The sequence below is a fragment of the Wickerhamiella sorbophila genome (genome assembly GCF_002251995.1).
Source record: "Wickerhamiella sorbophila strain DS02 chromosome Unknown contig2, whole genome shotgun sequence".
Classification (NCBI taxonomy): domain Eukaryota; kingdom Fungi; phylum Ascomycota; class Dipodascomycetes; order Dipodascales; family Trichomonascaceae; genus Wickerhamiella; species Wickerhamiella sorbophila.
In genome coordinates this window covers 2481703-2505000 of record NW_020194005.1, presented here as the reverse complement: position 1 = coordinate 2505000, position 23298 = coordinate 2481703, and the positions used below count along the sequence as shown (strand labels likewise).

At 51.1% G+C, this 23298-nt stretch overlaps 16 protein-coding genes across 16 annotated transcripts; 6 read left to right on the top strand and 10 right to left on the bottom strand.

Moving 5' to 3' along the window:
• Positions 1–1766: 1766 nt before the first annotated feature.
• On the bottom strand, positions 1767–2342 carry B9G98_04712 (hypothetical protein; the record flags this gene model as incomplete). Its single annotated transcript, XM_024811269.1, has 1 exon — positions 1767–2342. The coding sequence occupies one exon, from the start codon at positions 2340–2342 to the stop codon at positions 1767–1769; it is 576 nt and encodes a 191-aa protein (XP_024667037.1).
• Positions 2343–2514: 172 nt separating this feature from the next.
• B9G98_04711 (Putative transcription factor kapC) lies at positions 2515–3006 on the bottom strand (the record flags this gene model as incomplete). The annotated part of the gene is made up of 1 exon (XM_024811268.1): positions 2515–3006. One exon carries the CDS (start codon positions 3004–3006, stop codon positions 2515–2517), a length of 492 nt encoding a protein of 163 aa, XP_024667036.1.
• A 959-nt stretch (positions 3007–3965) lies between these two features.
• Positions 3966–5561, bottom strand: B9G98_04710 (ENTH domain-containing protein C19F8.03c; the record flags this gene model as incomplete). The annotated part of the gene is made up of 1 exon (XM_024811267.1): positions 3966–5561. One exon carries the CDS (start codon positions 5559–5561, stop codon positions 3966–3968), a length of 1596 nt encoding a protein of 531 aa, XP_024667035.1.
• Positions 5562–5907: 346 nt separating this feature from the next.
• Positions 5908–8103, top strand: B9G98_04709 (Eukaryotic translation initiation factor 3 subunit B; the record flags this gene model as incomplete). The annotated part of the gene is made up of 1 exon (XM_024811266.1): positions 5908–8103. The coding sequence occupies one exon, from the start codon at positions 5908–5910 to the stop codon at positions 8101–8103; it is 2196 nt and encodes a 731-aa protein (XP_024667034.1).
• Positions 8104–8157: 54 nt separating this feature from the next.
• B9G98_04708 (Malonyl CoA-acyl carrier protein transacylase, mitochondrial) lies at positions 8158–9069 on the top strand (the record flags this gene model as incomplete). The annotated part of the gene is made up of 1 exon (XM_024811265.1): positions 8158–9069. The coding sequence occupies one exon, from the start codon at positions 8158–8160 to the stop codon at positions 9067–9069; it is 912 nt and encodes a 303-aa protein (XP_024667033.1).
• Positions 9026–12061, bottom strand: B9G98_04707 (E4 ubiquitin-protein ligase UFD2; the record flags this gene model as incomplete). The annotated part of the gene is made up of 1 exon (XM_024811264.1): positions 9026–12061. One exon carries the CDS (start codon positions 12059–12061, stop codon positions 9026–9028), a length of 3036 nt encoding a protein of 1011 aa, XP_024667032.1.
• A 98-nt stretch (positions 12062–12159) lies between these two features.
• B9G98_04706 (Mitochondrial import receptor subunit TOM20) lies at positions 12160–12657 on the bottom strand (the record flags this gene model as incomplete). The annotated part of the gene is made up of 1 exon (XM_024811263.1): positions 12160–12657. The coding sequence occupies one exon, from the start codon at positions 12655–12657 to the stop codon at positions 12160–12162; it is 498 nt and encodes a 165-aa protein (XP_024667031.1).
• A 133-nt stretch (positions 12658–12790) lies between these two features.
• B9G98_04705 (hypothetical protein) lies at positions 12791–13306 on the top strand (the record flags this gene model as incomplete). The annotated part of the gene is made up of 1 exon (XM_024811262.1): positions 12791–13306. One exon carries the CDS (start codon positions 12791–12793, stop codon positions 13304–13306), a length of 516 nt encoding a protein of 171 aa, XP_024667030.1.
• Positions 13307–13349: 43 nt separating this feature from the next.
• On the bottom strand, positions 13350–14402 carry B9G98_04704 (Serine/threonine-protein phosphatase PP2A-1 catalytic subunit; the record flags this gene model as incomplete). Its single annotated transcript, XM_024811261.1, has 1 exon — positions 13350–14402. The coding sequence occupies one exon, from the start codon at positions 14400–14402 to the stop codon at positions 13350–13352; it is 1053 nt and encodes a 350-aa protein (XP_024667029.1).
• A 297-nt stretch (positions 14403–14699) lies between these two features.
• B9G98_04703 (V-type proton ATPase catalytic subunit A) lies at positions 14700–16562 on the bottom strand (the record flags this gene model as incomplete). The annotated part of the gene is made up of 1 exon (XM_024811260.1): positions 14700–16562. One exon carries the CDS (start codon positions 16560–16562, stop codon positions 14700–14702), a length of 1863 nt encoding a protein of 620 aa, XP_024667028.1.
• A 192-nt stretch (positions 16563–16754) lies between these two features.
• Positions 16755–17114, bottom strand: B9G98_04702 (60S ribosomal protein L35-B; the record flags this gene model as incomplete). Its single annotated transcript, XM_024811259.1, has 1 exon — positions 16755–17114. The coding sequence occupies one exon, from the start codon at positions 17112–17114 to the stop codon at positions 16755–16757; it is 360 nt and encodes a 119-aa protein (XP_024667027.1).
• A 799-nt stretch (positions 17115–17913) lies between these two features.
• On the top strand, positions 17914–18462 carry B9G98_04701 (ADP-ribosylation factor 1; the record flags this gene model as incomplete). Its single annotated transcript, XM_024811258.1, has 1 exon — positions 17914–18462. One exon carries the CDS (start codon positions 17914–17916, stop codon positions 18460–18462), a length of 549 nt encoding a protein of 182 aa, XP_024667026.1.
• Positions 18463–18564: 102 nt separating this feature from the next.
• Positions 18565–19740, top strand: B9G98_04700 (Actin cytoskeleton-regulatory complex protein END3; the record flags this gene model as incomplete). The annotated part of the gene is made up of 1 exon (XM_024811257.1): positions 18565–19740. The coding sequence occupies one exon, from the start codon at positions 18565–18567 to the stop codon at positions 19738–19740; it is 1176 nt and encodes a 391-aa protein (XP_024667025.1).
• Positions 19741–19769: 29 nt separating this feature from the next.
• B9G98_04699 (putative NADH-ubiquinone oxidoreductase 30 subunit, mitochondrial) lies at positions 19770–20630 on the bottom strand (the record flags this gene model as incomplete). The annotated part of the gene is made up of 1 exon (XM_024811256.1): positions 19770–20630. The coding sequence occupies one exon, from the start codon at positions 20628–20630 to the stop codon at positions 19770–19772; it is 861 nt and encodes a 286-aa protein (XP_024667024.1).
• Positions 20631–20885: 255 nt separating this feature from the next.
• B9G98_04698 (General negative regulator of transcription subunit 4) lies at positions 20886–22836 on the top strand (the record flags this gene model as incomplete). Its single annotated transcript, XM_024811255.1, has 2 exons — positions 20886–22383; positions 22451–22836. 2 exons carry the CDS (start codon positions 20886–20888, stop codon positions 22834–22836), a joined length of 1884 nt encoding a protein of 627 aa, XP_024667023.1.
• A 12-nt stretch (positions 22837–22848) lies between these two features.
• Positions 22849–23271, bottom strand: B9G98_04697 (hypothetical protein; the record flags this gene model as incomplete). The annotated part of the gene is made up of 1 exon (XM_024811254.1): positions 22849–23271. The coding sequence occupies one exon, from the start codon at positions 23269–23271 to the stop codon at positions 22849–22851; it is 423 nt and encodes a 140-aa protein (XP_024667022.1).
• Between the last annotated feature and the right edge of the window lie 27 nt (positions 23272–23298).

Sequence of the window (23298 nt, the reverse complement as noted above, 5' to 3'; positions counted from 1 at the left end):
GACTTGCCCTCCAATTGTTCCTCGATAAGTGGTTTAAATTGTTCTCATTCCAATTACAAGACCAAAGGCCCTGTATCGTTATTTATTGTCACTACCTCCCCGTGTCAGGATTGGGTAATTTGCGCGCCTGCTGCCTTCCTTGGATGTGGTAGCCGTTTCTCAGGCTCCCTCTCCGGAATCGAACCCTAATTCCCCGTTACCCGTTGATACCATGGTAGGCCTCTATCCTACCATCGACAGTTGATAGGGCAGAAATTTGAATGAACCAGCGCCAGCACAAAGGCAATGCGCTTCGAGAAGTTATCATGAATCACCAAAAAGTCCAAAGACATTGGTTTTTTATCTAATAAATACATCCCAGACGGGATTTTACGCATGTATTAGCTCTAGAATTACCACGGTTATCCATGTAGTAATGCACTATCAAATAAACGATAACTGATTTAATGAGCCATTCGCAGTTTCACTGTATAGATTGCTTATACTTAGACATGCATGGCTTAATCTTTGAGACAAGCATATGACTACTGGCAGGATCAACCAGATAACTATCTTCAACAGTCAAGAGACTGCCTAGTTTCCGAAGAAACATAGTTTTTCAAAGTTCGTGTTTCCACCCAGTCTCTGCATTGTCAGTTGTTACACTGTCAACACATCAACTGCATCCAATTGCCTTTTTGAGTTCCTCAGTTATAGTCCGCTAAGCAAAGCTTAGCATCAATAACTTGAGAGGAGGTTTCTGTCTACAAATCACGACTAAAGTCGGCTATCTGTAGCAGCATGCCCCCGAGTGTTTTCCTGTAAATTCTTGCCATCGGCTAGTAATCCACAGAACCCATCAGTGCTTTACATAGCGTATTGCTTGTAAAGACCCTTCAGGCAAACACCTTTGCAAGGTTGTGCTTGAGATATCGTCGTTAAACGGATCAACTCTCTTCACATCCAAGCTTGGCTGCGTCTGAAAAGAAACCAGACTAACCGTTTCCGATTTCATCTTTTGCTTTTTCAAGCTTTCATTTTCTTTTCATAAAGGTCATTTTGGTATTATTGAAGTCAAAGTTTTATAGACCTTATATAAGCACTCAATAGTTCGTATCGAGCACTTCGTGCAGCTCAATATGCAGCTCAATTACTCCGCACTTTTCAATGCACTCTGCTAGGGGAGGTATTTAATGCTAGCTGGAATACTTTTACACGAGTTTCTAGGTAGCCACATATAGTCTGTTGGGACTTAGCACTTGTACATCACAGCAGGGATATAAAGCACATGAGGGCTACTCTGTTCAATACTACGTTGGCAAGAAAGGGCTACTAACTCACTTTTGCGATGCAAATTGACGAGCATATTATGCACATATCGTCATACCGTCTGTTAGTACTCCTGATTTTTTAATTCAACGGTCTCCGAGTGATACAAGAAGCCTGAGTTGTCCCAGAGCATGTTCCTACAATCACATAAAGGAGTGGCAGTACCGCTTATGTAGTTAGTTAGACTTTATCATTTTCATATTATGCTACAGATGGTTCTTGCTCGAGTATAAACTTTTGTTGACTCAGAGAGCCCTGAGTACGTCTGCTATCACGCGGAAGTAATCACGGTAATGATCGCCATCTCTCCAGGGATCTCCAGAAAATATTTTCCTGAATGCATTTTCGGTATGACTATTGTAAGGCACTATATTGCAGTAGCTGCTACTTCCGTTAATTCCCGACAAACTCGAATACGGTGAAGGTACTCGCGAGTTAATGTATTATAAAGTATCAACCTATTTAAGATGGTTCTTGGGAGGCACATCGACCTTTGTGCCTTTAGAAGTGAGCTTGGACGAATCTCCTGCAGCCGACAAGTTCTTTTGACCTCGCTCAATCAAAATTTCCTCGAGCAACATGGCATTGCGAGTACTACCCTTGTAAACTGCCTGTATAATATCTCCCACGAGAGGGATAAAGCCTACAGCAGACGTCACTGTAGCATTGTAGTACATTCTTGATTTCTGCCAGTTAGTCAACCCGCCATCAATTTTGTCCGCCATGGAGACGGTGTTGAACGCTAACCAAGCACAGAGTGCACTTCCCACTAATGGGATGATACCAATTACAGCAGACCATCCAACGTTGAGGCCACACATTGAGAACCAGAGCTCAAGGCGATACGCATGTAGCTTCGTTTTCTTCAGCACGCTCGCATCATTTGCGGAGATTCCAGCAGGCACCTCACGCTTTACTCGTTTGGTTGTAACAGTCCCGTCCTCGGCAACTTCTTCTTCTTCCTTATAATATGGATCTTCGACGCCGAATTCATGTTCTACCTTTTCTTTAAAGGCTTTCTTAGGGGTCTTCATGATGGAAGCAAGGGTTGCTAATCAACATGCATAACAGTGAGAATTATGCATGAGCGATTCGATTGCAAGTGGATTAGTACATTGCACGGTGGAAAAAAAGGATATCAAGTATAAACTTTAGGTAGGAATTAAAGAGTAGGTATAAAAAGTGCCAAAGGAAGCGAATTGAAATCTACTTCTGCTCGTCTCCCTTGTCATCGTACTGGACGTGCTCGAGCTCGTCCTGACTTCTGCGGGCATACACTGCTGGGGGAGTGGGCACTCCACCAGGCTGGTTGATCCAACGCGATTGCAAGGCGAGAATATAATCGCGGAGCTCTTGGTTCTCGGTGCGGAGAGCTTCCATGTTTTCTTTTGCCGACTTAAGTTCTTGAACTTTGGCTTCGAGATCTTTAATGTACAATTCCTTACGTTGACGGAAGGCACGCTGGGCAGCACGATTCTGCTGAGCACGCTTGGACTGTGACAGTGGCCGACGATTGCGGCTCTGATTCATGGGCTGGTCCACAGGGGGCATCGACATCGAGCTATCGTGAACATTTTGGGCAACAGCCACGGCCTCGGCGGCATATTCACTCTGCTGGTGGAAGCTTGGGTCAATTTGGCTCTGGTCAGCGAGCTGTTTATCTTCACCGTTCCAGTGTCCGTATGCAGGGTTCTCCATTCTGAAGTTAGTATTGAGTACAAAAGCGTGACGCGGCGCGTAAACGATGAGGATGACGGTGTGAGATGTTGCGAACGGGAGGGTTAGGAAACGCCAGACTGAAAGCTGGTGAGCGGATATGCTGGGTTTGGGCAAACCCTAAATTCACATTCCCAAGACTTCAACCCTGGCCCCAAACTACCCAATCTGGGAGGGGGCACAAGGGGGAATAAAGCAAGCAGCTGAGTCAATGATCACCAAGCTGGCCCAAACGAACTGGATTGTCATCACCAGAGATGGCTGATGAAATTATCAACTCAGCAAGAGACCCGCTTAGTGAGCGGTTGGCCCCCCAGAAGCGTATAGTAGGCCAGTAGAATCAGTTACGTAAATCAAGGTCGTCCATTTCACTATCCCGTGCGACCGAAACACATCGCAAACTCACCGCAGTGAGCAACTTACCTGTCGATTGTAGCAAGTCAAGTGGTTGAACATTCCCTGCCAGTGGTGGCGCTTGTAAATTCTTTCTCGACCGTACCCTTACCCATGAAACGAGTACACTGGGGCGATCATGATGATGGTGATGGTGATGATGGTGATGCTGACGGTGCAGTGAATGCCCTGTGGGGCGCGAGAAACAGTTCAAAAATAGAGAGCCAGTGTACTCCGGTGAAGAGGAAAGCACAGAACGCTTCACAGCTAGTATTCGACACCGCCAAATTTGCTTTGCATAGCTCACCAGAAGCAGCTCATCGAGCCAGCCAGCACCCTCCGCCACGCTTAGCCCCTACCCTACAGCCCGTGCTTTGTGCAGACTGCCTAAACAGTAGGGATCCAAATAGTATGGAGATCTGTGTGCATTGTCAGAGGCTTGTTTGTTCGTATTGTTCAGTGCGACGGGAGGCTGCCCTATGTTTTAATTGCCTATAGCGCGAATCGATAAGTTATTGATAACTAGAATACATAAGCATACCAAGAGTTCATTGAATGCTATTTCGGAATGGGTTGGTGCCTGTGACTTGCTGGGCCATCTGAGAAGCCATTTGTGGGACGAAGTGGGACTGTTGTGGGTTCACTTGGTCTTGTGCGAAAGGATTCGTACTCATAGAAACTCGTTTGAACGGGTTATATCCCGTAGTTTGTACAGGTAGAATAGACGACTGGCTCTGCATTGGCTGTGTGTGTTGGGCGACTTGCTGGTTGGCAAAAGGCTGTTGCTGCTGGTGCGAGGGAACCTGTCCAAGGTCCCACCCACCAGTGAGCTGTGCTTGCAGCAGCTGGCTCTGTTGCAACTGCTGCTGCTGATACTGCATCTGCTGCATCTGCATCTGGGCCTGGCTCTGCTCAAGCTGGATTTGGGCTGCTTGGGTTTGTGCAAGCACTTCTTGTTGGACCTGTGCGTAGAATGGATTGTAAGGGGAGGGTTGAGCAGGCACAGGGGCAGCGGCCGGGGCAGCGGCCGGGGCAGAAGTTGCCTGTCCGAAATCAAGCAGATCGAAGCTTGATCTTGCTGGGGCAGCTTGTACGGGCTGTGGTTGCTGAGACTGGACAGGCTGCGCCGGCTGAGCGAACTGAATTGTCTGTGGCTGTTGCATCTGGTTGGAAAGTTTGAACGAAGGTTGCCGTTGTTGCATTGCGGGGGGCTGAGAGGACTCGTCGCCTTGTACCTTGGCACTGAGTTCTCGCTGATTAGCGGTAGGTTGCTGGGCAAGCTCGCTACGATCTTCACGATCTCGACGGGGTTTAGCGGACTTCTCGGCAAGATATTGTCTGCGATTAGTTTCGAAATCAGGATCGTTCAAATACATTTCCAAAGAGGAAACAAGCGAGGTGGGTGCATGCTTGATGTTGGGCACATGGAACTTTGTTTGGTATTCGAGATTTTTTGCGACCCTCAGGAAAGAAATGACCTTATTTGTGAGTCTTGTGAACCCACGATATACATCAAGAGCAGTCTCTGCATCGACCTTTGACAGCTCGAAGTAGTGTTCAAGCAAATTGATAACACCCTCGTTGAGGACCTGGAACAGGGACAGAAGGTCGTGGCTGAGCAAGCGGAAAACCATTAATACAACATCGTTGTCGACGTCTTGTTCCTCAAAGTGACATTTGAGCAGAGCCTCGAGCTGGACAATCACACTCTCAGACTCTCGTAAAAGGCCCTTGTCCACGGTGAGGCCATAAAGCCGGCCGTGGCCCTGACGTGTCTTGTAGCGCACATAATCAACCTTTGTTTCACGGAATTGAGCTGCACGCACAGAAATATAACGGCAGTAACGTAGAAGCCCCACTGCTTGACGGGCAGTGGCCTCGTCGGGTTCCAACATGCGAGGATGTTTAGACAGGTATTTTAGGGTAACCTCTTCTGAGCCTTCGCGAATCATGATGTGGAGCACAATAAGAGCCTTGTACTGGCTCGTCCAAGCCGGGGTTTTGGCCAGCACACGCCCCAAAGCTTCCATTGTTGTGGCAAAGTCTTTACCTTCTTCATAGGTGGTGGCCAAAATCGGCTCAATATACTTGGCCTTGGGGGCCGCGGCCTTGGGTTTCGTAGCACCCTTTACTAGTTTAAGCATCCCTCTCAATTTTGGAATGGTCAGTGCTAGCACTAGCCGTGGTGATCTTTACTATAAGTGATGTTGACCTTGCGGCTGGTTTAAAGAATGTTTGTCGGGATTGGGAGCGGATTAGTGATGAATGAGGGGTGCGATGCTCGGCGTTGGAGGTAGCACAATGTGAAACCCAATCTTTGCATAAAAGTGTGACCTATAAAAAGCACCAAAAAAATCCCAGCCAGCAGTAGCTCCGCAATAGATTTTAGCTAACTCCCTGGCGGATTACAATTTTCCAAATTTAGGCCCTCCACGCTCGTCTGCCAAACCCTTCATTCAAAAGACCCGTGACAAATCAAAATTTTTCAACATGACCGAAGAGCCCATCGACTTCAAGGATTTGGAGGCCAAATACGCAGTCGAGCCTGAAACCAAGCTCGACCGGTTTGTGATTGTGGACGGCGCACCTATTGTGCCTGAGGCAAAAATCGAGGCCCTCACCAAGGTGCTCAAGAAGGTTATTGGCAAGGTTCGTCCAATTAAGGAACCTCACGGTTTCCATATGCCCACGGATGAGAGCGGCAAGAGCATGGGGTACGTCTTTTTGGAGTTCAACACTGAAGATGATGCCCGTGAGATCATTAAAAAATTCAACAATGTCAAGCTTGATGCCAAGCACACACTTCAGGTCGACCGTCTTGGAAACGTCGAAAAGTTCACAGACCCCAAGGTTTCCACAGATTACAAGGAGCCTCATCTTGAGCCCTTCAAGCCTCTGCCCCATCTTAAATCCTGGCTCACCGACTCCCAGGGCCGTGACCAGGCTGTCATGCATGTTCACGAGACAGTTGGTGTGTATTGGATGAACAAGGACAGTGCGCCACGTGAGGCTTTCAAGCGGGAACGCATGACCGATACTTACGTTCAGTGGTCCCCCCGAGGTTCTTATTTGGTTTCCATGCACCGCCAGGGTGTTATGCTTCACGCCGGTGCTCAATTTGAGTCCGTTGGTCGTTTCCCCCATCACGAGGCTGAGCTCATTCAGTTCAGCCCCGATGAGCGTTACTTGTTTACTGCATCTCGCAACCCCATCCCTGCACCCCCCGAGGATCATACTCAGGCTGCCAAGTGGCCATTCAAGGAGACCGACGTTGGCAACCAAATCGTTCTCTGGGACGTTCAAACAAAGGCACCTTTGCGCACTTTTCCTATGGGCGACTACAATCCTTATGTTACCTACAAGAACCCCAACCATGCTACCATCGTTCCCGGAACTGCTGCCGCTGCCATTATTGCTCGTGATGCCGAGCCTATCAAGTGGCCTGCTTTCAAGTGGACTCCTGACTCCCGCTACTTTGCCCGCATTAGTTCCAAGGACAACTTGAGCATCTACGAGACACCGTCAATGTCTTTGGTTGATAAAAAGTCGGCTAAAATCAGTGGTATCATGGACTTTGAGTTTGCTCCAGCCCTGGTTGGTGGCAAGCAGATGCTCGCATATTGGACCCCTGAGGTTGAGAACCAGACTGCCCGTGTGTGCCTCATGGATGTGGCCACAAAGACTACCATCCGTAACCGCTCATTTTTCAATGTATCCGGTTGCCGCATGTTCTGGCAGGATCAGGCCCAATTTTTGTGTGTCAAGGCTGATCGTTTGACCAAAAACAAAAAGGGTCTGTTCACAAGTTTGGAGATTTATCGTCTAAATGAAAAGTCTTTCCCTGTCGAGGTGATTGAGCTAAAGGAGCTTGTTCTCAACTTCGCCTGGGAGCCTCGCGGGGATCGTTTCGCATGTATCTCCTACTTGGATCTGCCCAACCAGATCATGTCCAACTCTCAGCAGATTTTATCTTTCTATGCTCTTGAGCGTTCCAAGGGTCTCCAGGGCACCTGGAAGGAGGCATATCGCTTCGAGAAACGTCAGACAAACTTCTTACTGTGGTCCCCCCGCGGCCGCTTCTTGCTTTCTGCCGTACGCAACACCAAGCCTGAGCTTGAGTTCTGGGATATTGATCATGACGCTATGTCTGGTAGTATCAAGGTTGATGGTGCCCTTAAGGCCGCCAAAGAATTGCCTATCGCTGTTGTCAACCTTGGCAAGAGAGAAAACCAGGGTATGACCGACCTGGCATTTGACCCTAGTGGTCGCTACCTTGCAACGGTTTCATCCATTGTTGGTAACACGTCATCTCCTGGCTTTAAATTGTGGGATATTCGTGGTCAGTTGTTGCGCGAAGAGAAGATCGATAAGTTGAAGGCCTTCTTCTGGCGCCCACGACCGCCCTCGACTCTCTCTGAGGAAAAGCGTAATGAGATCAAGAAGAACATCAAGACTTATGCTGCTCAGTTCGATGCTGAGGATGCTGCCCGCGAGTCCGAAGAGTCCGAAGAGCTCCAGAAGAAGCGCGAGGAAGCCTACAAGTCTTGGGTGGCTTTCCGCGCCGACGTGCAGGCCAGGCTCGGCAAAATGGGACTGGTGCCCGAAGAAATGCAGGTCCAATTCAAGGATGGCAAAATCGTTGTTCTCGAGCGCGAGGTTCTCGAAGAAATCGAAGAAGAGGTTTAGTTATGCTAAAATATATACTGCGAATAATTTCAATAGTTTCCCCCCTACCTGATTATGAAACTGGCGTTGGTTTTACCAGGCCAAGGCTTCCAGCGACTTGGTTTGCTGGCACCATTTGGAAAGTATTCTCAAATTAGCGAGGTGCTGACCCAGATAGATGAAACGCTTCCTGATTTACGACTTTCACGGGCCCTCATGCATGCGGATGCTGATTTAGATGTCCAGCCAACCTCGATCGCTCAGCCGCTCATTCTAGCGGCATCCTACGCCATGTACTCGACTCTGAAGCCGCAGCTTGAAGAGCATGATGTGGAATATGTGTTAGGACATTCTTTGGGCGAGTTTACTGCCTATGTTATTGCTGGGGCCCTCGACTTCCCAACTGCACTAAAGCTTGTCCGAGCTCGTGGGTTGGCAATGCAGCGGGCGACTCCGGAAAACAACACTGGAATGCGGCTTGTTATAAAGAAACGCGGAGTTGAGGGGTTTGATGAGAAATTGGCCTTGGCTGCTGAAAAGCATAACGTCGATATCGCCAACTACAACTCGGCAGATCGTACTGTGCTTGCCGGCGCACTAGCTGATCTCGATGCCACTGTGTCGGAATTGGGTCGCATCGCTTCTCAACCTCTCAATGTATCTGGGGCTTTTCATTCGAGATATATGAAACCAGCACAGGGCGAGCTAGCAGAGCTGGTTGCCAAAGCTCCCTTCACCCTCCCCACATCACCCCACATTATTTCGAATCTCACAGCGAAGCCTTATGAATCTGTCCAAGAGATCCGCAAAGCGTGTGTGGATGCTCTAGTCGAACCCGTACTCTGGAAGCAGTCTTTGCAATACACGGCCCCGAGAGTCGACGGAATTGTATCTCTCGGTCCTGGTCGAATTGGAAAATTAACTATGGGGGAATATAAACAGCCTACGTGGTACTATGAGAACGGAGAGCCTTTCTCTGCCGTTTGAATTCTTGGATGCGTTCATAAAGCTCGCGATTGGGCACTACTTCTTCGATCTTCAAAGGCATGCGATTGAATGGGTCGATGGGATCCGATAAGAGATGTGCCTTGATGGTACTTAGGTCCATAGTCACCCGAGAGCTCGGCAGAATAACTGGGTCTTCCATCAGAGTATACATGAGGGGATCCAAAAACTCATCAGGAATTTCTCCGAGTTCAGCCTCGGCGTCGATCTCAGCCTGCTGGGCACCTTCAGCATCAGCCGTCAGTTGATCCCATTCTTTAATGGCTTGGGGGGAAACCAACGAACGTTTTTTGAGAATGGAGCTTGCGCGTTGGAACAAATCAATGCTAAAAGAACGACCATCTCGAACCAATGCGCGAACAAAATCGTCACTTTGCCGTAAATTCAAGTAAACCTGGGCAATACGAGCCAGCAAATCTCTAGGGTTCCATCCGTATTCCTGAGGGGTTTTAACCACCAATTCGCGGCACTTAGGGCCAACAAGTGCGACCAAATTGTAGTTCAGCATAGACGCCAATCGGTCAATGATCTCCTTTTTCAAGAACAACTCGGGCACAGAGGATGTAAAGCGGTTGAGTAAGTCGACAGTTTTAGAGCCCAAGTGCAAAAATGATTTGACTTGACGTTCAGCCGCAGCCAATTGACCCTCTTCTTCTTCCTCCTCATTCCCGCCTTCTTCGTTCGCCGGCCGTTCGACATTTTCACCGAGTTGTAGCCGACGAATCTCTTGCAGTTTTGATAATGCTTCATCCAACAGGTAGGTAGAATCGTTGAGCAACAGAGCAACAAACCGCTCAAAGAATTCAGGATGGTCCCGGCTTTCTTCTTCTAGTCGCAGGCGGTAAACAGGGTAGTTCCACAACACGTCAATGATGTATGAAATGAGCTCACGAGTCGAGAATTTCTCATAAAATTGAGCACTACGGCCTGTTTGTTCCATGTCAACGTAGAGCTTGACCAAAGCTCGAAGCAAGTACCTTTGCACGACAGGATGATTCGCGAATGCAGGGCGGAAAAAGCCCTCGATAGAGCCACCCATGGTAGTGAGTTGGTCCATACAGCCGTAAAATGGCAGCTCTACCAGACGCGACTTGAGATATGGGTTCTTGATATACTGGGGGAACAGCAGGAAAAATATGACAGCTTCGAGCTGCTCAGAGCGCACATCACGGCGGACAATACCAGTTATGTTTTGCATAATGTAGACAAGAACTGCTACTGGAGCCTCGACGAGAAACTCTGGTAGTGTGCGGTAGGCAGGTGTTGGCTCCCCGCCAGTCTCACCATCTACAATAGACAGCGGAGGATACTCGGACCGCGCTGCATGCATAACGAAAATAAGTACGAATGTTGAGAACTCGTAAATGGGAGTCATGACAGCCTCAGAAAGTAGCACGCATCCGAGCGCTGCCAACCTGGCCTTGAACAGATCCAGTCCGGCCTGCATTTGTTGCTTGACACGTGCAATCATAGGAGCAGGGACCTGCCCAGAAGCCTCTCTCTCCTCTACCTGACGCATTCGATCAGTAAAAGCTTCGACCTGTCGCTTTAAAGTCTTTTCAGCTTGTATAGTCGCCGCTGCGCCATACTGCAAATAGCCAGCTGCCAGGAAGAAAACCTGGGAGACAAAATTGGGATCCCCACTAGACTTCGAGGACCACTCTGCACTCTCGTTTGAATCAGCCACCAATCTGGTTTCATCTGTAAGATCTTGAGCTGCCGGCGAACGGAAGAATTCGACTGAGATTTTAGACAAGGATTTCCCCGAGAAGTCGACAAAGGGCATACAAAACTTGACAAGCACAAAGGTGATATTTAGCATGAAGCCGTCGCCATGCACTTTGTTTGGGTCGACTTGCATGGCCATACGCCCGCGATTTCGGTTTAGAGTTTTAGTGAGCAAACTCATCAAGTAGGAGCGGGATTCTGGGGACCCCCGAACCACTTTGTCGGCAATACTGAACAAGCGATTCATAATGAGCAGCGTTTCCGGTTGCGTATCTGCTACAACTCGATTGATCTGTTCTCTTGTCATTGTAGAGGGCGAAGGGAAGATTGCCATGCAAAAGGGCACGTCTAGAGGTGAAAAAGAAAACAGCCCAAGAAGTGGATTTGAGGCGAGAAATCGCATAGGGGTGAGTTCTTGAGAGTCGTGGATAGGGGCTGCTTTGTGATAAAGCTGAGCAACGATTTTGATGGAGAACAAACGCTCCACAGACGTGAAAATATGGTGATAGTTTGATTTGTAGCCGGACTGCATTAATTGCAAAGCCATGTGCTTTACGACTGCTGGAGCGATGGTCAAGACATTGTCTTCATCCTCAAACATTCGTTCGATATAATCCCACGGCGGGAAAGATGCTTGATAGATTCCAGCACCTAGATCAGCGTGCATAGCCTCTCCTTCATCTGCACATCCAAACATGGCGCCATAGTACACCAATTGTTCTCTAACACCCTCCACGATTTCCAATTTCGCCGGGACTGTCGCAGCGGCTCGAGCCATGCGAGACGCTCTATCCCAGCAAGAAAACAAGTAACCGAATAAAGTCTGGGGAGTGTGAATAATTTTGCCCAGCACGCCAAAAATGTAGACATCAAAGCTTGCGAGTTGAAACGGCCACTGCGGGTCGAAGTCCTCTACAAATTGAGCAGTCTCGCTGAGATCAATAGTGTTGTTGACAGCGCCCATTGCCACGCCCAAGATGGACGCAATTGCTCTGGACTCGTAAACTTTGAGCTGCTCAGGAGTGAGATCGGCTGGAGCAGGAGAAGGACTTGGTTTTGCCGGTATTCTAACCTGGGGAGCAGGCTGAGGTTCCGGTTGCGGCGGTTTTTCGGGCTTTGCTGGCGCTTGAGCCTGTTGCTGTGGTGCGTGTGGTTTCGGAGAGGCCGTATCAGGCAGTGTGCGCTCTTCTGTCTCTGCAATCTGGGCGAATCTCGCCAAACGCTGGCGTCGAATATCGTCGTCCATGATGGCTTACGTCAAAAAGTTTCAATCTAGCGAATCTGCCGTTAAGAGGGGAAGAATGGGACCGAAGCCTTTAGAATATGTAAAAGATCTATGTGCAATTACTCGACAGAAGCGGTGTCGTGAACAATTTGAGCGATGGCCGCGGGAGGGCGGACGACAACCATTGCGCGGACGAGCTCGAGGACGGCCGGGGGCTTGACGGTGGTCTCGTAGACACCCAGAAGCTCAGCAGGGCGAGGATAAACATACAGAGCGCGGTAGAAAGCAAGGGAAGCCTCCATGTAACCGTCCGGGCCAGTGGCCAGGAGCTCGTCGGCACGAGCGACCTCCTGAATGAAGAACTGTTCACGGGCCTGCAAACCGGTGGGCAGGGGGTCGTTTGTGAGAGAAGCCTCGATGAGAGACTCGAGGCGAGAGCGTTGCTGGTTTTTGATCTCGGCGGCGGCGCGCTCCTGCTCCTTCTCGTAGACCGTGGAACGCTCTCGCAGCTGGCGGCGGAATTCGGGTGAGTGGCGGCGCTGGTAGTCGAAGTAGATCAAATACGACAGCGTACCAACTGTGAAAACCGAGGTAATTATACTCAAAGTAGATGGCATTTTCAAAAGTTTCAAGACAAAATGAAAGAATTTCAAACGTGACTAATGGGCTCTAGGGGTTTAGGGATCCCATCTAAGAAGATCGTTGTGACTTTCCCCCCCCCCCCCTCTTTCCCACAGGATTTGAAATATAATGGCTGCCAGTGAATTTTCGAGCTTACCCCGACCTGAACAGGAGAAATTGCTCTCGCTGCTGTTTGAACACAGCCAGGTGTTTTTGGACTACGTACTTCCAGTGTGCCAGGAGCCCGCGCAGTCGTGGGAAGAGCTCATTGAGCGCATCCGCGGCCATCTCCGGACCATGTTGAAGACGCCCGACGACGAACGCATTCCAGGCATAATTGCCGCCCACCCGCGCCTGGGAGCCAAGAAGGTAGACTCTGCATTGAGTCAGGCGGAGCAGGCGTCGCTGCAGACCGCCTCCGCGCGGGAAACAGAGCAGCTGGCGGAGCTCAACGCCGAGTACGAGCGAACCTTCCCGGGTCTGCGTTACGTAGTGTTTGTTGCCGGCCGTCCGCGCTCGGTTATCATGGACGACATGCGTGAGCGCATTGCCAAGAAAGACATTGAGGCCGAGAAGCGTACAGCCTTTGACGCAATGTGCGACATTGCTCTCGACCGGGTCGCTGGCTTGGGAGACAAGATTTGATTCAACGGCCAAGAAAGCCTTTAAAAAAGGAAAATTATATAGCTTAGAGGAAGTAATCGGGCGTTTTCCTAGACACTGACGGTTCGCTTGCCCGTGGACATGGGTCGTACTGCAAAAACGTATTATAAAGTTCCTCGTCGACCTCCATAATGGCGGCTTGATTACCGCAGCGGTAGCAATAATTAGGGGCGGAGAAGATGGTAACGACCTGTTGCTCATGAGACCACGCATAGCCCTCCATGACCAGCTGGTGGGCGCGAGAAATAAGGGAGAGGTTGTTGTTGTGATTGAACTGCTCGCTAATGTCCTGACCAAACGTATATCCGGCACCCCGGGGCGAAATGCCCCAGTTCTGACGCTCGTCTGGATCACTCCACAATAAATCAGACATGGGGCCATCGTGCGGAACCTCTTGGAAGCGGTTGAGGCTGCGGATGTTGTCAATAGTCTCTATGGTGGGTGACAAGCCGCCGTGCAAGCAGAATACCTTATTGTCAACCAGCGCGGTGATCGGGAAGTAATCAAACAGGTCTGTGAACAGTTTCCACACGTTGGGGCTACCGTATTTGCGTAAACACTCATCGTAGAAGCCGTAGACCTGGGTGATTTGGCGGGACTCGTGGTTGCCTCGTAGAATTGTAATCCGCCTAGGATATCGCACTTTCATGGCCACTAGGAACGATACACTCTCAACCGAGTAGTATCCGCGGTCCACATAGTCTCCCATGAACAGGTAGTTGGTGTCGGGACATGGCCCACCAATGCGAAACAGCTCCATGAGATCATGAAACTGGCCGTGCACATCACCACAGATGGTCACCGGGGCCGACACTGGTTGCACGTTCTGTTCGAATTGCAGAATATCTTTGGCCATGTTGCACAGCTGGCGCACCTCGCGCTCAGTTAACGGCTGACACTTTTTTAGCGTCTCAATCCACCCATCAACCTCACCGGTACTCGCGGTTGGGGTGGGGCTGGACGGTGGCAGCTCACTCATCTCTCCTTCGTAGTCGTCCGCAAACTGCGACTCTTGTAGCTGAAGCGAAGCATTGTTTGCCACCGCATCTTCCATTTGCACATCTGGGTCAATATCCATGTTTTGACCACTTGCCAGGTTTGTCATCAACTAACATTCTGATTAACAATGTCTATACTCCCAACACCCCGTATAGCCCCTAGACCATAGACAGCGTCGAAGCCCAGCGTTGAGTTATTTTGGTCCAGTGGCCCGTGAGAACTCGCACATTGAGCCGGCAAGGCGAGATGAGCACACCAGTGAGTGTTTGGGGGTAATATGGGGGCCGTTGCAGCTATGGATCTCCGGCCTGACTCGAAAAAAAGCTAGCTCACTGGTGAAACCATATGAATCAGTTTAAGCTACTATATCGGTAACCTACTCGTACGACTCGCTGAATGCCTCAATAATCTCGTTGTTGAGCTCTTTGAACTTTTTGTCACACGCTTCCTCACCATCAGTCGGCATAAAGAACTTGGAAGAAGAAACCTTATACTTAATTTCGCTGGTCTTTTCTGAAAGCTTGGACCACAGGGCTCCGGCAGCAACCGCTTTCTGGGCCTCATCGTAGTATGTGACAAACGACTGCATCATGTGGTGGGTCTTCCAGATAGGGCAGAAGGCATCGTATTCGGAGTAACCGTTCTGTTGCAAAAAGTCGTCCTTGATCAAAGCGGCAACATCCAAGGTGATTTTGTCGCTATCGGAAAGAGCCGACTTACCAACGAGCTGCACAACTTGCTCAAGATCTTCGGCCTTGGACAGAATCTCACGAATTGAGGTCCGCAGTTGAGGGAAGTCCTTGTACTCCCGGCTATAGTAGCCGTTGAGAACGTCGGTGTATTTGGAGTATGAAACAGAGGTGTTGATAGACGGGAAATGCTTACGCTGGGCAAGTTTTTTGTCAAGGCCCCAGAATACCTGGGTGATACCCAACGTAGCAACCGTGACGGGTTCAGAGTAGTCACCACCCTGGGGAGAGACAGCAGCAACAATTGAGACGGAGCCCTGGCGCTCAGGGGAGCCGAGGGCGACAGCACGACCAGCCCGCTCGTAGAACGAGGCCAAACGGGTACCTAAATAAGCAGGGTAACCTTGATCAGCAGGCATTTCACCCAAGCGACCGGACAATTCACGCAGAGCCTCGGCCCAACGAGAAGACGAATCGGCAATCATAGAAACATTTTTACCTTGGTCACGGAAGTACTCGGCAAGTGTGATACCAGTGTAAATAGACGCCTCACGAGCAGCCACGGGCATGTTAGACGTATTAGCCACCAAAGTAGTACGCTTCATGATAGGCTCCCGGTGGCCATTGATCTCCGTATACAGCTCGGGGAACTCTTTAAGAACCTCAGCCATCTCGTTACCACGCTCACCACATCCAACATAGATAATAACGTCCGAATTTGAAAACTTTGACAGCGACTGAGAAATGACTGTTTTGCCACAGCCAAACGCACCGGGAATGCAAGTGGTACCACCTTGCACCATGGGGAACAGCGAGTCGAGCACACGCTGGCCGGTGAGCAATGGGTAATTCGCGGTGACCTTTTCGGCAACCGGCCGAGGCACACGGACCGGCCAAGTGTGGAACATGCAATACTCGAACTTCTTTCCGTCGAACTCGACCTCCAAAATCTTCTCCTCAATGGTGTACTGACCCGCCGGAGCAATATAAGTGACAGTACCACGAGCACGAGGCGGCAGAAGAATCTTGTGGTCGGACATGAGGGAGTTTTCGACGACCGAACCAAACACGTCACCGCCAGAAAGGTGATCGCCCACTTTGACGTCCTTACTGGGGGTGTAATCGTACTTGCGGTCGCGATTGAGTCCAGGAGCCTCAATTCCACGGGGAATGTAGATAGACTGGGACAAGTTCTTGATACTTTCGAGAGGACGCTGGATACCATCGTAGATGTTCTCCATTAGGCCAGGCCCAAGCTCGACACTGAGGGGCTTGCCAGTGCGCAGAACGGGGTCACCGACAATCAGACCGCTTGTCTCCTCGTAAACCTGAATTGTTGCCTTATCGCTCTGAATTCGAATGACTTCACCCACAAGGTTACCGTGGCCAACTTTGACTAATTCGTACATTGCTGCGCCAAGCATATTCTCAGCAACAACGACTGGGCCGGACACCGAATAGATGTAGCCATAATTGTGTTCTTTGTCCGCAGTGCCGTCCAGCGAAATGCGGCTAAACTCCTTCCGGGCGTTCTCAACCAATCCAGACATTGTCAGCTTGCTTACTACGCCAAGGGGCGTGTTATAGTGTGTCGTCTACGGGGGTGTTAAGCCGAGGGTCGCAAAGCAAAAACCGCTAGGGGTATAAAACAAAGACTATGGTTTTTGAAAATAGGTGTAGCATTAGCGTACTTTTTTTTGAAACTATGTGCTGGGGCACAAATAATATGCATTTAAGAGCACTTAGGCCGAGATAGCGTACTTGCGCTTGGGGAAGGCAGAAGCCTTCTTCTGAGCCTTGACGGTCTTGGCATTGGCCTCCTCCTCGGAGAGACGGCGGCGGATGGCACGGGTCTTCTTAGCACGCAAGTCCTTAGGAGTGTACTTCTTGGACTTGTAAAGCTCACGGACAGCCTCACGCTGGGAAACGTTGAGGATGGTGAGGGTGCGGGCAACGGACTTGCGGACACGCTTAATCTCACCAGCCTTGACGGACTGCTGCTTAGCACGGAGCTTGAGGAGGTTCTCCTTAAGGTCAACGAGCTGGTTCTCCAACTCCTGCTTGCTCAAGCCACGGAGGTCCTTAACTTTAATATCAGACATGTCGACTAACTGGTAAAGGCTGCTTTGAGTCGGTGATATTCAAACCGGGTGGGAGGTTTGCGTGTGACTGTCAAGGTCTAAGCCCTAGTGCTGGGACGGGTGGGACATATCTGCGGCCCTCCCAAACAGTTGCTTAGGCAACTCCGCGAGAAGGCCAGGTTCGCGTTTGTTTTACCTGGGCATTATCAAATAGTTCAGCAAAGCTTACGAGACTCTGATATGACCGGAGGTTTTGCCGCGATGCCGTGTGTAATAACTATTTATAAACTATAGCGTGTATCCGGGCGGTCCCAAGGTTTGCCAAGTTCGCGGAACCGCCGACAACGGACTTTGGGGTTTCACGAACTTTCAGTGCACTGAAGGGGGGTTTGGAAATTCCTGCATGCTTACCCGGAAGTGGGAGCGAAGGTTTGGCCACCGCAGACGGGCAAATTACATCACCCTCCTCAGTAGAGAACAGAACAAACGGTAAGTGTTGGCGGTTTAGCAGCTGGAGGAACGCAGGAGCATCTCGATTTGTATCTTTGTCCGAACGCGAAACTCACAAAAATAGCCGCGTGGGAGCGGAGCCGCTCGAAGCGGCACGCGAGCTATCGGGGCTTCCCAGATTTCAGACCTTGGTCGCTGGGTTGCCAGTAGCGGCAGTTAAAGTGGAACGCTCGTTGAAAGCGCACCTTTAACTAGTCGCTACCCACAGTGATTGGACCCGAGACGACGCAGATACACGCGAACGCGACTCTTCCTCACGGTTGCGCCTTTAGCCCCCCCCCTCCTCCCCTGGACTCAGTACTAACCGCAGATGGGTATCTACGTTTCAAAGTTGTTCCAAGGCCTGCTCGGCCGCAAGGAGATGCGCATCCTCATGGTTGGTTTGGATGCCGCCGGTAAGACTACCATTCTCTACAAGCTGAAACTGGGCGAGATTGTTCACACCATCCCTACTATTGGCTTCAACGTCGAGACAGTCGAATACAAAAATATCTCATTCACCGTCTGGGATGTTGGTGGACAGGATCGCATTCGTCCCTTGTGGCGCTACTACTTCCAAAACACCCAGGGCATCATCTTCGTCGTGGATAGTAATGATCGTGACCGTATTGGCGAGGCTCGCGAGGAGCTTATGCGCATGCTCAGCGAAGACGAGCTCCGCGACGCACTGCTCCTGGTCTTCGCCAACAAGCAGGATATGCCTAATGCCATGAACGCTGCCGAAATCACCGAAAAACTCGGCTTGCACTCTCTCCGTAACCGTGAGTGGTTCATTCAGGCCACTTGCGCTACTCGTGGTGATGGTTTGTATGAGGGTCTTGAGTGGCTTGCTAACAACCTCAAGAACCGCAAGGCTTAAATATGTAGTGAACCTGTTTTGTAAAATTTTTTTTTTTGTTTGGCAAACATCAAAACCAAATTATATCCTTCATCATCGCCCGGCTGGCTCGCCAGCTGAGTAATGCCTCAACTGTCTCAAGAAGAGATCGCCAAGTACTGGGAGATTTTCTCGCAGCAGCAGCCGGCGAACGGGCTGTTGTCTGGCGACAAGATGTTTGCAGTGCTGAAGAACTCGCAATTAGAAGACGCCAAGCTAGAGAAGGTCTGGGACCTTGCCGACATCGACGGCGACGGCAACATGGATTTCGAGGAGTTTTGTATCGCCATGCGACTTGTTTTTGACCTGATTAACAGCACAGTATCGTCTGTGCCCAGTGAGCTTCCCGAATGGCTTATTCCGGCCTCCAAGCGCCATCTTGTCACGGCGAAACAGGCGCTGTCGGGGAGTCTCCCCACGGGAGGCTCTTCAAGCGACGACTATGACGAGGACATGAGGCTGAGTTCCAACTTCAATTGGTACATCAGTCCTCAGGATCGCCGCAGCTACGAGGATGTGTACTCCGCTAACGCCGATCCTCTAGGGTACATTGCCTTTTCATCTCTCAACGAGCTGTACCCCACGCTAGACATTCCTACTACGGATATTTCGTCTGCATGGAACCTTGTGAATCCCAGCAGCAACGAAAAGATCGACAAGGAGCAGTGTATGGTGTTTTTGCACATGCTGAACCAGCGCTCGAATGGCGTTCGCATCCCCCGGTCGGTTCCTGCTTCGCTGAGAGCGACATTCGGCAAGCAGACCCCGAGCTACGACGTTAACAGCAGCCAGGCCGAGATCCGCTCCTCCAGCACCGAAAAGAAGGGCGGGTTCGCGGACAATTACCTGTCCAGGCTGGGACTGGGGGGGCGGTCTCAGGGCTACCAAAGTCAGGGCACTGATTTCAGTGCGACAAAAGACACCGACTGGGAAGAGGTGCGGCTGCAAAGAGAACTTGCTGATTTGACCAAGATCATCGAGGATCTTGAGCACAAGCAGGCCGAGCGGGAGCAGTCCAAGTCCAACGGAGGGTCGTCTTCCCTGGTGCGCCGAGAGCTGCAGCTTTTGCTCGAGTACAAGGAAAAGCAGCTGATGGACCGCAAGAAGGGCACCTCACAGAACGGCAGTGCCGGCGATCTGCGACGGACCCAGGAGGAAATAGATCTTATTGCTGAGCAGGTAGACTCGCTCAAGGAGCATCTGCGCAGTCGCCAAAAACAGCTGGAGGAGCTCAAGGCCGAAATCTCTGGACTGGCTTAGAATGATATGCCCGTATATATTATGAATAACTATTTTTTAGCAGCAGCGTCAGGCTCCTCTTCGGGCTCGGGCACTGGCAGCTTGAACGAGTCCGGGCGGTCGTCGCGGCCGGGGCCGACGGGCTCCCAAACCGAAGAGCCGCCGGCAAAGTTGCGGAAGGCCTGGGTCATCTCGACCGGCTCGTAAACAATGCGTTTCTTTTCCTCGTCGTAGCGGAGCTCGGTGTAGCCCTGGATGGGGAAGTCCTTGCGGAAAGGATGGCCCTCGAAACCGTAGTCGGTCATGATACGTCTGAGATCGGGGTGGCCCTCGAAGAAGACACCAAACATGTCGTAGACCTCACGCTCGGACCAGTTGATGCCCTCAAACATGCGGGCCATAGACGGGACCGAGCTGGTCTCGCTGGCGTAGGTCTTGACGCGGATACGAGAGTTGTGACGGTAGCTGAGCAGGTTGTAAACGACCTCGAACCGGTTCTGGCGGGAGGGATAGTCGACGGCGGTGACGTCGACGGCAGACTTGAACTGGGCAGCCGTGTGGTCGCGCAAGAACTGCATCACAACAGGCAGACCGGCCGGGGCTATGCACACCGTCAGCTCGTCCTTCCACACGGTGAACTGCTGGATGTACTTGGGCAGAACAGCGGTAATGTAGCGCCCGTACTTGTGCAGCTCCTCGCTGACCTCTTTGTATCTATCGGCAGGGTTCTCGTAGGGAACACTCTTGACCTCCGGCTCCTCGCGGGGCAGGGTGCGAAGATCAACCAGACCCTCGGGCATCACCTGCGTGGGGGGCGTGAACACACCGCGAGCAGCCGACGCACTGGAAAACAGTGCCTTCTGTGCCGCCGCGTTACGCACAACTAGGCGTTGGGCCAGTTTCAACGACATCCTCTCGATTTTCTATTTTCAACTGGAGCGCAGCTCTAAAAGGACTCCGGTGATGTAAGCAAGTCTTTTGGGGTGGTGATTGGTTCGCAAAAACCCTACTTACTACCTGCTTTATACCCCTGTCTATGTCCCAGCTTGGCGTTTTTACGTCCCCTGCCCGCCACTTTGAAAATCCCAAATCCTGGTCGTCCATATAAGAAAATCCTGCTTACGTCTAGAGCCAAGTTTTCCTACTAAACCTTTAAACGCCCGACGATGGTAGGTATACAAGACACGTTTATCTCGGATGACGAGGACGACCTATGTCCGCTGTGCATTGAGGAGATGGATATCTCGGACAAAAACTTCAAGCCCTGTCCGTGTGGGTATCAAATCTGCCAGTTCTGCTACAACAATATTCGGCAGAACCCGGAGCTGAACGGACTGTGTCCAGCGTGCCGCCGCAAGTATGACGACGAGAGCGTCGAGTACAAAAAGATTACCGCGGAGGAGTGGAAGCGAGACAGTCTGCGCCAGGCACGGAAGGAGAAAGAACGTAAACAGCGGGAGCGGGAAAAGCGGGAGAGTGAGCAGCAGGCGTCCAAAAAGCATCTTGCCGGCATGCGGGTGATCCAGAAGAATCTCGTTTATGTTATTGGCCTCAATCCCAACATCCCCACTGACGAGCTGCACAACACTCTGCGACAGGAGCAGTTCTTCGGACAGTATGGCAAGATCCAGAAAATCGTGATCAACAAACGCACAAACGCTAGCGGCAACCCTGGCATCGGTGTTTATGTGACTTTTGCCCGCAAAGAGGACGCCGCCAAGTGTATCGCTGCCGTTGATGGCTCAATCAACGATGGCAAGTATTTAAGAGCAGCATACGGAACCACAAAGTACTGTTCCGCCTATTTGCGCGGCCAGACATGCCCAAATCCTAATTGCATGTTTTTGCATGAGCCGGGCGAGGAGGCAGACTCGTACACGCGTCGGGATCTCTCCGCGATGCAGCACCGCCAAAACAGAACGCACCCTAATCAAACCATGCCATCCCTGGCCGCAGCGGCAGCAGCAGCGGCCCGAGGCAACTCTCTTCCCCAGTCGCCGGCTCCCATGACCAGCCAGATATGTGCTTCTGTGGGGTCCAGCCCGTCGCCGGCGCCGGCTATCCTCTCTCCCAAGCCTCAAGGCGTCACGGTTGCTCCGGCCACACCCATTGCGACTCCGCAAGTACACGGACCTGTAAATGTTCCTGCTCCCATCCCTACGCCGGCGTGGGGCAAGATTCCTACCCCTCAACCCCGACCCGTCGTGGAAGACACCGAGCCCTCGAATGCGTTGCGGAACCTCAGCAAATGCCTGGAGGTGCTGTCCAAGGGTGCCATCAACTTTTCATTCTCGAGCATGCTGGTGGCTGAAGAGGATCTGGAAAAGCACCCTATTCCACCTTACTTTACATTTTCGCTGAGCAATGAGACTCGTCTCGACGCTTTCCAGGAAGCATCCAAGGCCCTGAATATTCATAGAGAGCAGCTTATTCCCAAACCTACATCTATGCCTGTTTCAGATGCTGGAGCTGCTATTCGCGAGGAGCTGCTGGCCCCCCGACCCACTCCGACAGAATCGGCTACTCCTCGACAGGCCAAATCTCCCACACCGCCTGGTTTGCTCATGAACTCTCCCCACAACGCTCAAAACAGCCACGAGCTGTTGGCACATCTGCTGAAGGGCAAGTCCCAAGCCGCGCCCGTTGCGGTCGGAAATGCACAAAGTGAGTATTAAATGGACAATTTATTTTATTACAATTTTTTCTCCCGACCCAGTATGCTAACCACCAGTCACTAGCCAGCTCCTGAATCGTCTGAACCGCCAGCTCGACCGGCACTTGAGCGATGATCCCGAGCAGAAGGCTCGCGACTCTGCGGTGGAGCATATGGCCGCCATGCTCGGTCAGTTGGCCACAAACAAGCGCAAGGTCTATGAGGATGTACAGGTCGGCGATGTCGACTACGAGGCCTCGCTCCCGCGGTCCCAGTACGTTGACGACGGCGCCCTGTTCGATGTCCACAATTTGCCCGACGACACAGTCGTGGGGGATTGTGAGCCGTCTGTGTGGGCAGGAATCGAAAACCGTAATCGCATTGCCGCCAAGTTTGCTGCTTCGTCTCAGGCCTTTGCTAATGCCCAGTCCCGGGCCTATCGGGTTCTTGATCGCGTTATGTAAATATTTAAGTTGTTACGAGTGCGCTTGTTTGCGTTTCGACCCCCTTGCTGATCGGTGCTGGCTGCGGAATTGCTGCCACTTGGACTTGGACTTTTCCAGCTGGAGGTCGGCAGCCGTCTGCTTGCGTGGTTTGGCCTTCACGAGACTGAGCTCTTTTGCCGCAAACTCTCGATTCTCGGTGCCCGATCGGATGGTGTAGACACCCTTCTTGACGGAAATAACCCGGCCTTTGAACTTACCACTGGTCACTTGACTTCCTATTGGGAAAGGTTTCACGTCTTTTTCAGGGGCAGGCGGCGGGGTCTGCTCAAGCGTCGCAATTAGTTCCTCTAGTTCTTTTTTGACTAAGTTCAGATCCTCGTTTTCGGGATCAGCTTCTAATAACGTTTTAACCTGAACAAGATTCTCTCTATATTCGTCGATCTCAGAAGACATTGTCTGATTAATAAACGGTACGATGCA